This window comes from Astatotilapia calliptera, chromosome 3 (genome assembly GCF_964374335.1).
Source record: "Astatotilapia calliptera chromosome 3, fAstCal68.1, whole genome shotgun sequence".
In the NCBI taxonomy this organism is placed as follows: domain Eukaryota; kingdom Metazoa; phylum Chordata; class Actinopteri; order Cichliformes; family Cichlidae; genus Astatotilapia; species Astatotilapia calliptera.
The window spans coordinates 60,616,568-60,628,306 of record NC_137424.1 but is presented as its reverse complement, the minus strand read 5'-3'; the positions used below and the strand labels follow the sequence as shown (position 1 = coordinate 60,628,306).

At 39.6% G+C, this 11,739-nt stretch overlaps 1 protein-coding gene across 2 annotated transcripts; it reads left to right on the top strand.

Moving 5' to 3' along the window:
* Window positions 1-763: 763 nt before the first annotated feature.
* LOC113019019 (type-2 ice-structuring protein-like) lies at window positions 764-4,287 on the top strand. Of its 2 annotated transcripts, none has more exons than XM_026162507.2 (6): window positions 764-1,001; window positions 1,081-1,157; window positions 2,420-2,529; window positions 2,619-2,747; window positions 3,206-3,314; window positions 3,464-4,287. In XM_026162507.2, the coding sequence occupies exons 1-6, from the start codon at window positions 790-792 to the stop codon at window positions 3,529-3,531; spliced, it is 705 nt and encodes a 234-aa protein (XP_026018292.2). In that variant the 5' UTR covers window positions 764-789; the 3' UTR covers window positions 3,532-4,287. The 2 variants fall into 2 exon arrangements, with proteins under 2 accessions (XP_026018292.2, XP_080149124.1); XM_080292998.1 differs by having other exon boundaries at window positions 791-949.
* The last annotated feature ends 7,452 nt before the right edge of the window (window positions 4,288-11,739 follow it).

Here is an 11,739-nt window from a genome sequence, read left to right as displayed (position 1 = left end):
GTATGAGTATGTGTAAGCACATTGTGTCGGCCAGATCCCGGCCATACCACTTTTGCTATGTGGGATAAAGAGTAACGGTGGTGTCAAGTGGTGGCAACACTTTCTTGGCTTTTTTTAACCACGAGTAATATTTTATTATATAATATTAGAATGCTAAACACTGACAGTAACACTAGTTTCAATGTATATTAATCTTCCTGAGCACAGTTTCTCACTTAACACACAAGCTTTGTCAATTGTCCTGTAGTTTTATATCTTTGTTGAGCTTCAGTGAATATGTGATTTTAAGTCAGTAGTTATTATTTTGGTTTTGGTTGGGAAAGAAAGAAGTGTGATGAATGTTTAGCAAATTATGTACGTGTCAGTTTTTTCAGTGTTAGTTCCTGGTTATGCAAATATGTAAATATAAACGGTATTAAAACGCTGGTCTTAGAGAAGTTCAGCACCTCCACACTGGACAGTTGAAGCTACCAGCTGATACTGAAAAGAAATAGGAGAAGATATTTGATGAAAGATTTTTAATTTTGTGATTAATGCTTAGTTGTAGCTTCATTTAAAGGAAGAAGAGGTTATGAATTGGAGCCAACACAGGAAGAGAGATTGAAGCCATATGTGTAGAGGAATGCGGTGACATACGACACTTCCTCTTATTCTTACAGACAAGCTGGTGTTCTCTCTCTCTTTCTCTCCTTTTATGCAATGTCTGCATTTCTGTACATACTACCTCCTTTGTCAACAGGCAAGCTAACGGTCTCTTTCTCCTTTCAAGGAAAATTATCAGTTCCATACATGCCACTCCTATTTTTGTGGAGACTTGCTTTAAGTATAAATAAAGGACGTTCTGGATGCCCTGGGCGGTTTTTCTGTGTCTCATCTGTTGTGCACGTCAGTGCAAAGCAGATCGGACCGTTGACTGCCCATGCACATGTAAAAAATAGATATCTGAGTTGTGAGTTTCTTTATCTTCTAAATAATTTTCTCTTCACAATATTCTTCAAAAGGTTTGTGACAGACTCCCAGATTATCTTGTGTCCTTTCTTTAATGAACTGCTAGACATTTTAGATTTTCTTTTTCAACAGAGATACTAACATTACCATGAAGCTGCTGACTGTGGCTGCACTTATTTGTGCAATGATGGCTCTAACCATGGCTGTTGGTGAGTATTGCAGCATAATCTATCTATCTATCTATCTATCTATCTATCTATCTATCTATCTATCTATCTATCTATCTATCTATCTATCTATCTATCTATCTATCTATCTATCTATCTATCTATCTATCTATCTATCTATCTATCTATCTATCTATCTATCATCTACATACACTGATGGATTACAACAATAGTGCTTACCCAGCTCGACACATGTGCAGTCGTCATTGTGGTCACATAACTTAAACAGTCCTGTGTCTGACTGCTGCACTTTCACAACCTTAAATAAACCACTAATTTCACTGAAATGTAGGTCGCTTCTCTCAGACTCATCTAGTGGATAGTCATCTATCTATCGAGTGGATAGTAGAGTCTGCAACTTGTAGTACAAAAGATGTATTAAAGTGTCTTGCTGTTATAAAATCTATACTTAAATCACAAGTAGACCATGCTTTTGTGATCCGTGTCCTTCATTGTTGGAACAAATGCAATAATTGCAGAATCACTTCCTAAAACAGATTTTCAAAGACTTGTTTCTGACTGATTTTACAGTTATTATTGACAGTTTGTGTTTTGAATGTTGCTTCTTTTTTCCTTTCTTGCTACCCACCTTTGTTTAACCACTGTTTGACTTCCTGTTTTATTTCACATTCCTTTCTGCTTTTGGTTGTTTGTTAAAGCACTTTGTAAACTTTTTTAGGGCAACACACACACACATATGAATATGTATATATGTGTATATGTATATGTGTATATATTTATGTATATATGTATGTATATATGCATATATATCGCCTCTGTCAGTGCGCCCCAGGGTGGCTGTGGCTACAATGTAGCTTGCCATCACCAGTGTGTGAATGTGTGTGTGAATGTGTGTGTGAATGGGTGGATGACTGGTTGTGTAAAGCGCTTTGGGGTCCTTAGGGACCGCTATACAAGCGTTATACAAATACGGGTCATTTAACATTTATGTATATATATATATATATATATATATATATATATATATATATATATATATATATATATATATATATATAGCAAGATGCTAGCAGGCAAGGCATACATGGAACGTGTGTGTGTGTGTGTGTGTGTGTGTGTGTGTGTGTGTGTGTGTGTGTGTGTGTGTGTGTGTGTGTATGTGAATCACTTAACAAATATTTCACTGTCTACTTGCATGACTTGTCAGTGATTGTTTATATCATGATTAAAAATACAAAATCTGTCAACCAGAGATACATGTACAACTATTCATTTGCTCCCAGCCAACAGTCACCTGGTCAAGAGGTCCAATGGTTGTCCTAATGGTTGGACTCGCCACAGTGATCGCTGCTTTTACTACGTTCCAACAACCATGAGTTGGACAAGAGCTGAGGTGAGTTTCTTTTTCTTTTCTGATTAAACCACTTTTAACTGTTACTAATTACATTAAAAATTTCTGCTCTCTGTCACTCTCCACTGAAGAGAAACTGCTTGTCCATGGGGGCAAACCTTGCATCAGTGCACAGCAGCAGTGAGTACCAGATAATTAAGAGACTGACTGCCCATCATGACTACCCCGGAACTTGGATTGGAGGAACTGATGCACCCCAGGTATTTTGTTTATTATTAGACAGTATTTGTTAGGTGTCTAATAAATTCAGTCAGAACCACTGTAGTCAAAATTATTTTTAAATTTCCACCTGCAGTGATTTATATCTAATGGTATGGCATGGCTATGAAGGTACCTGGTCTTTTCTGTACACATGTTGGAAGCCTAAGTCAGGGGAAGGAGTTAGAAGACAAAACACAACAGGCATAAATGATAACCTATACACTATGTCAAAAATATATGAACGGCAGACCTGGGGTTTAATTGGATTTAAATATGGGTTGTAGACAATAGTGAAACTACCAGTAGACTAAAGGAGCTTAAAGAGCATGCCCAGTGTGAGAATTTCCAGTTTTTACATAGAAGGTTGCGTGCTCAAAGTCAGATGATCTGCTAGAACTGTGGCTATGCTTAACATTTTGGCCGCCCTGAACTAATGTGTTCAATTTCTGTCTTCTAGGAGGGTATTTGGTTGTGGAGTGATGGCACCAGTTTTCACTATTCACACTGGTGCCCAGGAGAGCCCAGTAGTTATCGCAATCAGCACTGTATTCAGATGAATTATGGAGGTAATTTAGAAAACAATAATTAACATGATTGCTTAATGTGTTTGAAAGGTTTACGTGATCTAAGATAGAAGCCATAAAGGCTAATTAACTAGAGTTTAGGTTTTTGACTTTTTTAACATTTTACTGACTTCTACTTGTGAACCTTTCAGGTTCCAAGTGCTGGGATGATCTGCAGTGTGATGATCATCTGCCATCTGTCTGCGCCAAGAAAGTCTAATGTTTCTTGGACTGACACTGATGTATGATGGTGTTTGTGTTTCGCTAGCTCTTACTTTATTTTATTTCGCAGCATTATATTTTTCCTCTCTACAGCACCCAAAGAAAATGAACAATCAACACAAGTTGGGCTGTCATTAAGCCCATGTGACTTTAGTGGGAGCAGACTTGTTACCAAAGGGTTGATTTTACATTTTTCTTCTGCAAAGAAAACTGTTCTCTTCTTTCTTTAACATTGAAGCGTCAAGCAAGCATATCTCTGTGTTATGTCTTTTGTTTTGAGGTGTATATACATATTTACCAGATACATATATTAATATTTGTCTACTCTTTTATACATGTGTTAGTTCAATTACCAACTTTTTAAAAACTCATCACACATTCAGCAAACCTGGGGAAAAAAGTGCTAAGATTTGTTATACAAGTTTGCATTACCCATGTATCCTGCAAGCCCATAGATTTATATATGTGTCTCCATAAGTTGATTCTGTTCATCTGGACGTTGCTACGTCCAGATGAACAGAATCAACTTTTGGAGATGTACTTACCTGGATGATTGAGCATGCATCAAGACGTTTATATATCTGCTGTCAGATTAAGTGGGCATGTGCTGACAATTTCATCTATTTTTACTATGCGATTTCCTGTCAACAATATTCCTACTACAGCAGTCCTATCTATTTGTGAGCCTTTCTATATAGCTAAAAATGAAAAGAAATTTGTATACACAGTTCAATAAAGAGCATTACAATACAAAGAATTGTATCTGTAGCTTACTCTGTGTACGTGTGCCCATCTCTGAGAGCACAGAAATCATAAATTGAAACCCAATATCCATCATAGTGAGGATAATAAAAGACGACAAAACTCTGACAATTTTAGGCAAATTTTGGAGTGTAAATAACAGTTAAATACACAAAACACTTCTGTGTTAAAACATTTAATCAGGCTAAAATACAATTTAACAAGCCTAAGCAAGACAACAACAATGGAGACCTAGAGTATATTAAAAAGCAGGAAAAAAACTCCTGGGTCCACTCTACTAAATTGCAGACCCCATACTCAGCCTGTTCTCACTCCTGGGTTATGGATGAAATCCAGCAGAATGACACTCTGCTGTAATAGACGTTCCAGCCATGTATTCCAGCCCGAACCCTAAACTTATCCCTAACGCTAACCAGTGCTTTAATGACGTTAGATAGTGTTTTCCAAAGTGATCTAAGTAAAATGAATGTACGTGTGTAGATTAATTCCAAACAGTTCTCATGTTTAACCCAGGCAAGGAGTGACTGACTGAATTCAGGCCAATCTTTTTTTTTCTTTTTTTTTTTTTGCCTGTCCCGTTTGACTCTTGCCAACAGAATTATTGTCTAAAGGCAAAGAAAGATGCCCAACGGATTTACTTTACCAAATGGACCATCCCAGCCTTGCCGTAATCGTCTATTTGATTCACCTTTTATTGTTTATTTTATTTTATTTTCACTTCCTAAATATGGGACAGACATGACTGGGGATAAGAAAGAGGGGGGAAAAACAGCGGAGAAGAGGGATGGTGATAAAGGGCAAAAAACAAAAACCAACAAAATAAGCAGACAAAAAATACATATATCAATCACCTGGATCACCTGTTGAGAAAGAAAAAAGAGAAAACAAGCAAAAAAAAAAGAGAGCAATATAATAAACAACATCATCATGATAATCTATGTGAATATAACCTCCAAACCGTGGAGGGCCTGAGATGTCCCCAGAGAGGTGGCGTCTGATACCCGACCTGACATAAAGACACAGACATACAGGCACACACAGATGCAAACATCCATTCCCACCCTCATGCTCTCATATGCAAATACTCAGCACTCATGTGAGAAGGCTCCAAACCTCACTCTGCCACTGTGGGATAAAATTGAGGCACAGGCAGCCAGAGGGGGGCAGAGGGGGGGATGCCTGACTTTGACTATAGTATATACAGTAAGGTATAAACGAGAAGGTATAAAATGTCACTGTATGTGTATTTGTGTGAATGTGTATATCCATCCATCCATCCATTCGCTTCCGCTTATCCTTTTCAGGGGCGCTGGAGCCTATCCCAGCTGTCTGTAGGGCGAGAGGCGGGGTACACCCTGGACAGGTCACCAGTCTGTCGCAGGGCTAACACACAGGGACAGACAACCATTCACACTCACATTCATTCACACCTAATGGCAATTTGGATTATCCAATTAACCTATCCCCACAAACTGCAGGTCTTTGGACGGTGGCAAGAAGCCAAGGCAGAAGAATGTGTATAGATTTTTTAAAATTTTCTTCATGATATAACATTGTTCAGACATGCCCTGTAAGGACAAAATCATTTCTGTGGGAATTTCCATTCAGATTATGTCCAGTTTATGTCCGCATAAATTTAAAGCATGAAAGGTGAAGAGAAAATCTCCGTCCCGGTTTCCCTCCAAGGCGTGAGCACCGATAAGCAGAGTTTTGTCCTTTCCTTATAAGACTCCTAATTATTCAAAGTAACACTCAAGTATGCCGTTCAGCTGGGTTAGTTACAGCGCTGGGAGTAGCTTGGGAGAACAAGGAAACACAGACTGCTTCAGGTTGCCTTCCCAAACCAACTCAAAGGTTTATTCAGTACAAAACAGCTTATATAGAGGAAAAAAAGGTTCGTGTGTCAGCAGGTTCTCAGTTCAAACCGGTACAGACCAAATAAGGAAACGTCTTCCTGCCTTGTGAGCAGAGAAGTATCCTTTGTATAGTTCAGCTCTTCAGTTACAATTTATGATCATCCCAGCAAAATACACTCCTAGACATAGAATACAGAGTTCTTTCATTAGTGAATTCTGAAACAAACCACCTGGCCTTTAACAAGCTCTTTTCTAAAAGATAAGGAAGGGAGGATGGGAGTAAGGAAGTGGTCTCGTCTCTGTGGTATTTTCGACCTTGGGGTACCAGCCTGTGATTCTTACACATCAATTCTTGGGTCAGAGAGAAAGACAAAAACAACTAGTAAATGGGCCTTATTGAGTAACAGTTTTCCTGTATAATATCACAATAAAACAATATCCTGTAAATGCTACCATGGTATCAAAATATCACAACAAAAGGCACTCCTTAACTCTCATAAAATCATAATCCCGTGCATATCTGACGTTTTAACCAATCAGATCACAGATCGAGGAAGCGAAACTGATGTCATTGCTGATCATTTCTGAAAGCAGACTGGACAGACTGCATTCACTCATGGAGTAAGAGGCACAAACACACCTGAAAGTGGCTTCATAGAAGAAGAGGACACGCTTCACTCAGCTGTTCACACAGTCGGCGATTCTGCTTTGATGTGTGACCGATATGTCAATTGAATAACTGGGAAGTTTGAGTGCAGAAAGAAGCACACGGAGAAGACTGGAGTCTCTGAATCTTTCTCTTTGAGACTGTGGACCTGCTGTTATGTATACATAATGAGGATTTCATGGAGTCTTTTCTCTCTGTGGGATGTGATCATCTGCTTGAATTTCTCTAAAGGCGAATACATGTTTAATTTTCACTGCATTTGACCGTTTCTAAATCATTTAGCTGCTTAAATGCTAATGCTGCTGCTTGTTCATAGCACAACATTGTTGAGTTTGTAATCGGGTAGCGGAGGCGACGTCTGGGTTCAACACTTTATTTCAGGCTTTACAGTGGCACTCCATCTTGTTACCTTTACTTTCTTCTTCTCCCCTCTCTCTTATCCAGCCTCATTAGCGGCACCCCTGGTCTGACAGGTTAACAGCATGTAATAATTTTCCTGTATTATAGAACCTTGTAAACACAACAAACATGCAAACAAAATGAGGAAGCACATGCTCTGACACATTGTGGCATTGCACACAGTGTTTTTAACGGCTTTATGAGCAGAAATGCAACACACCCGGTTCCTTCCTGAAGCTAGTTATCAGTTGGCACATTGATCTCACTACAGTCAACATTTAAGAGTTGTTTAACTCGAACTGCTAACATTTTATCGCCTCATACTAACCAAACAAGCTAAATAAGAACAGATTGTTATTCTTTAACATTTCATCACAAGTGTCGCAAAAGATTTCTTTTACTTTATTTTCAGCAGCTGTTTTCACTTTTTACCCTCCCAGTTTTCTGGATTTACATGATTTACATTTTTCATCAGCTGTTGAAACTTTTGCAGATAAACTAAACACAGCAAAAACAGTTCTAGTGTAACATGTTACATATTTTAATAATAAATGGCTCTTAAATCATGTTAGAATAAAGAAACCAATCATAAAGTTATTTAGGTCAGGTGATGACTGTGTGGATGTGTCACTGGGAGTGGAACTGATATAGTCTCAGTGTGATAATGATAAAGGTGAGAGGTCATCCCTTCTTGTTTTGTCAGTGTTTGTCAGCAGTTTGATTGTCTCTTTGGCTTAATTCTGACCCGCGTTTCTGGATTTACACAGTTGTGTAACAGATGAAATGTTCTGTTTTACAGATACGTCACACGGGAAGTGAAACCTCAGTTTTACAGGTAAGAACATGGATAATCTCCCTGAAATTGTTTAAACAGGCTTTCTGTTGACAACTTCACTGAATCTTTTATTTGTTTAACTATATGTTTATATTTTTTTTCTTTTTACTTGGTTGTGACTTGTTGTGTCTTTTGGCATCATTATGTCTTTCTTGGCTATTATAGGACTTACTTTTCTGGTTTATTTTACTTATTTAGGTGTAGTTTGTGAATATCTCTGAAAGGCTTAAGAAATGAACCTTACTTACATTTAACCCTTAGATGCACAAATGACCCCAGGGGTTGTTTTTCTTCAAAATCTTTAAAATGAAAAGTTGTAATATATTCATATTCCAGGTATTCCTCATAAAATATGTTTGTAACATGAGGCCATTTGCATTTTTATTTATTTTTTCATTAATTTTTAAAAAAATGCAGTTTTTGTATCACTACCCCACTCTTCCACAAGTGGGGTCAAAAAGGACCCCAAGCAGTTCCTGTGGAATCTTCTATGAAACTTTCATTCTTAGCAACTCTGACTGTCCCACTTACACTTCTGATGGATCAAGAATTAATTTTTACACAGTAACATACACGATTTAAAGTCAGGGCTGCACATAAGTGGTCCGCAGGTGCGCATTCGCTGTCAAGATAAAAGTATTCCCGGAAATTCAGAGAATACGAACTTCTTTTGTGGTGGAGGAACACCAAAGTAATTGCTTACGGAGCTTGCTTCTTCAACATCTTTAAGAGTTCTGAACAAATGTCTGTCCTCCTCCAGAACATCTAATGTACGCAAACGAGCGTCCCAACTTCTTATCTGGTGTGCGTCTTTTACTTTGACAGCAAATGCGCACCTGCGGACCATTTACAGTGGGGCAAAAAAGTATTTAGTCAGCCACCGATTGTGCAAGTTCCCCCACTTAAAATGATGACAGACGTCAGCAATTTGCACCAGAGGTACACTTCAACTGTGAGAGACAGAATGTGAAAAAAAAAATCCATGAATTCACATGCTAGGATTTGTAAAGAATTTATTCGTAAATTAGGGTGGAAAATAAGTATTTGGTCACCTCAAACATGGAAAATCTCTGGCTCTCACAGACCTGTAACGTCTTCTGTAAGAAGCTTTTCTGTCCCCCACTTGTTACCTGTATGAATGGCACCTGTTTGAACTCATCATCTGTATAAAAGACACCTGTCCACAGCCTCAAACAGTCAGACTCCAAACTCCGCCATGGCCAAGACCAAAGAGCTTTCGAAGGACACCAGGAAAAGTATTGTAGACCTGCACCAGACTGGGAAGAGTGAATCTACAATAGGCAAGCAGCTTGGTGTGAAAAAATCAACTGTGGGAGCAATCATCAGAAAATGGAAGACATACAAGACCACTGATAATCTCCCTCGATCTGGGGCTCCACGCAAGATCTCATCCCGTGGGGTCAAAATGATCATGAGAACGGTGAGCAAAGATCCCAGAACCACACGGGGGGACCTGGTGAATGACCTGCAGAGAGCTGGGACCAAAGTAACAAAGGTCACCATCAGTAACACACTACAACGGCAGGGAATCAAATCCCGCAGTGCCAGACGTGTTCCGCTGCTGAAGCCAGTGCATGTCCAGGCCCGTCTGAAGTTTGCCAGAGAGCACATGGATGATACAGCAGAGGATTGGGAGAATGTCATGTGGTCAGATGAAACCAAAGTAGAACTTTTTGGTATAAATTCAACTCGTCGTGTTTGGAGGAAGAAGAATACTGAGTTGCATCCCAAGAACACCATACCTACTGTGAAGCATGGGGGTGGAAACATCATGCTATGGGGCTGTTTTTCTGCCAAGGGGACAGGGTGACTGATCCGTGTTAAGGACAGAATGAATGGGGCCATGTATCGTGAGATTTTGAGCCAAAACCTCCTTCCATCAGTGAGAACTTTGAAGATGAAACGAGGCTGGGTCTTCCAACATGACAATGATCCAAAACACACCGCCCGGGCAACAAAGGAGTGGCTCCGTAAGAAGCATTTGAAAGTCCTGGAGTGGCCTAGCCAGTCTCCAGACCTCAACCCCATAGAAAATCTGTGGCGGGAGTTGAAAGTCCGTGTTGCTCGGCGACAGCCCCAAAACATCACATCTCAGATATAGAGGACCCAGACTATTGTCGTCCCCCTCCCCCCGAACAAGACTAGTCAGATACAGAGGAGTCCTCTGAAGAGGAAATGGATATTGAGTCTAACAGAATGAGCCCCTCTTACTGCTCTGGCCACAATATTCTGAATTAGTCGGCCAGGGCTTGCACCTGGGTTTAGTACTGTGTCCCCAGTAAATTCATGGAAGATGTTCATGTGTGATAATATAATAGAAGAGGTGCTGACATGCACAAACATGGAGGCATGAAGAGTAGCCACAGACAGGGGAAAAGAGTGGAAAAATGTAATCAAACAAAAGCTCCTGGCCTTCATTTGATTGACCATTTTTGCAGGAAGTGAGAAGAACTGGGATGTACCAGTCAGTGTGTTTTTTGGGAGTCCTCTGCATAACCCATTGTACAAGGCCACTATGTCAATTCAAAGATTTAAAGATATTCGCAGTTTCTTGCACTTTGATGACAAGAGGACCAGAGCCTACTGACTGAAAACAAACCACATGGCAGCTTTCAGCTACATATGGGGCCTGTTGCTGGTCAACTGCAGGCAGAAATTCATCCTCAGTGATTGTGTTACAGTGGATGAACAACTTGTGCCTTTCAGAGGGAAGGCCCAGCTTCTGCAGTATATGCAGAGCAAGCATACAAAAGTGATACAAGCGATAGAAAAACTGCAATTTCTTAAAATTAATGAAAAAATAAATAAAAATGCAAAGTGCCTCATGTCACAAACATGTTTTATGAGGAATACCTCAAATATGAAAATATAACAACTCTTTGTTTTAAAGATTTTGAAGAATAACAACCGAGTTTATAGCAAAATGCATTGTTTCTATTTGGGGTCATTTTGTCTTGTTCAGTGGTGGTCGTCTTTCAGCCTTTCTTACCTTGGCCATGTCTCTGAGTATTGCACACCTTGTGCTTTTGGGCACTCCAGTGATGTTGTAGCTCTGAAATATGGCCAAACTGGTGGCAAGTGGCATCTTGGCAGCTGCACGCTTGACTTTTCTCAGTTCATGGGCAGTTATTTTGCACCTTGGTTTTTCCACACGCTTCTTGCGACCCTGTTGACTATTTTGAATGAAACGCTTGATTGTTCGATGATCACGCTTCAGCAGCTTTGCAATTTTGAGACTGCTGCATCCCTCTGCAAGATATTTCACTATTTTTGACTTTTCTGAGCCTGTCAAGTCCTTCTTTTGACCCATTTTGCCAAAGGAAAGGACGTTGCCTAATAATTATGCACACCTGATATAGGGTGTTGATGTCATTAGACCACACCCCTTCTCATTACAGAGATACACATCACCTAATATGCTTAATTGGTAGTAGGCTTTCGAGTCTATACAGCTTGGAGTAAGATAACATGCATGAAGAGGATGATGTGGACAAAATACTCATTTGCCTAATAATTCTGCACTCCCTGTATGCAGAGTGCTCAGAATTAAGGGATGCGTCAGGTGGGAGCTCACCACAGCCTCGTTTTGCCCTTACATTGTTTTTGTAGCTTCAATATGGGATATTTGTTTCCTGTGGCTTTTCAAGCTGCACGTGCTGCACGTGC

Excerpts from the sequence above, each read along its gene's own strand:
- LOC113019019 (XM_026162507.2), top strand. The coding sequence starts at position 790 with ATGCCACTCCTATTTTTGTGGAGACTTGCTTTAAGTATAAATAAAGGA. Across the intron at positions 1,158-2,419 it reads GGCTCTAACCATGGCTGTTG|CCAACAGTCACCTGGTCAAG; the intron begins GTGAGTATTGCA and ends ATTTGCTCCCAG. Across the intron at positions 3,315-3,463 it reads TATTCAGATGAATTATGGAG|GTTCCAAGTGCTGGGATGAT; the intron begins GTAATTTAGAAA and ends TGAACCTTTCAG.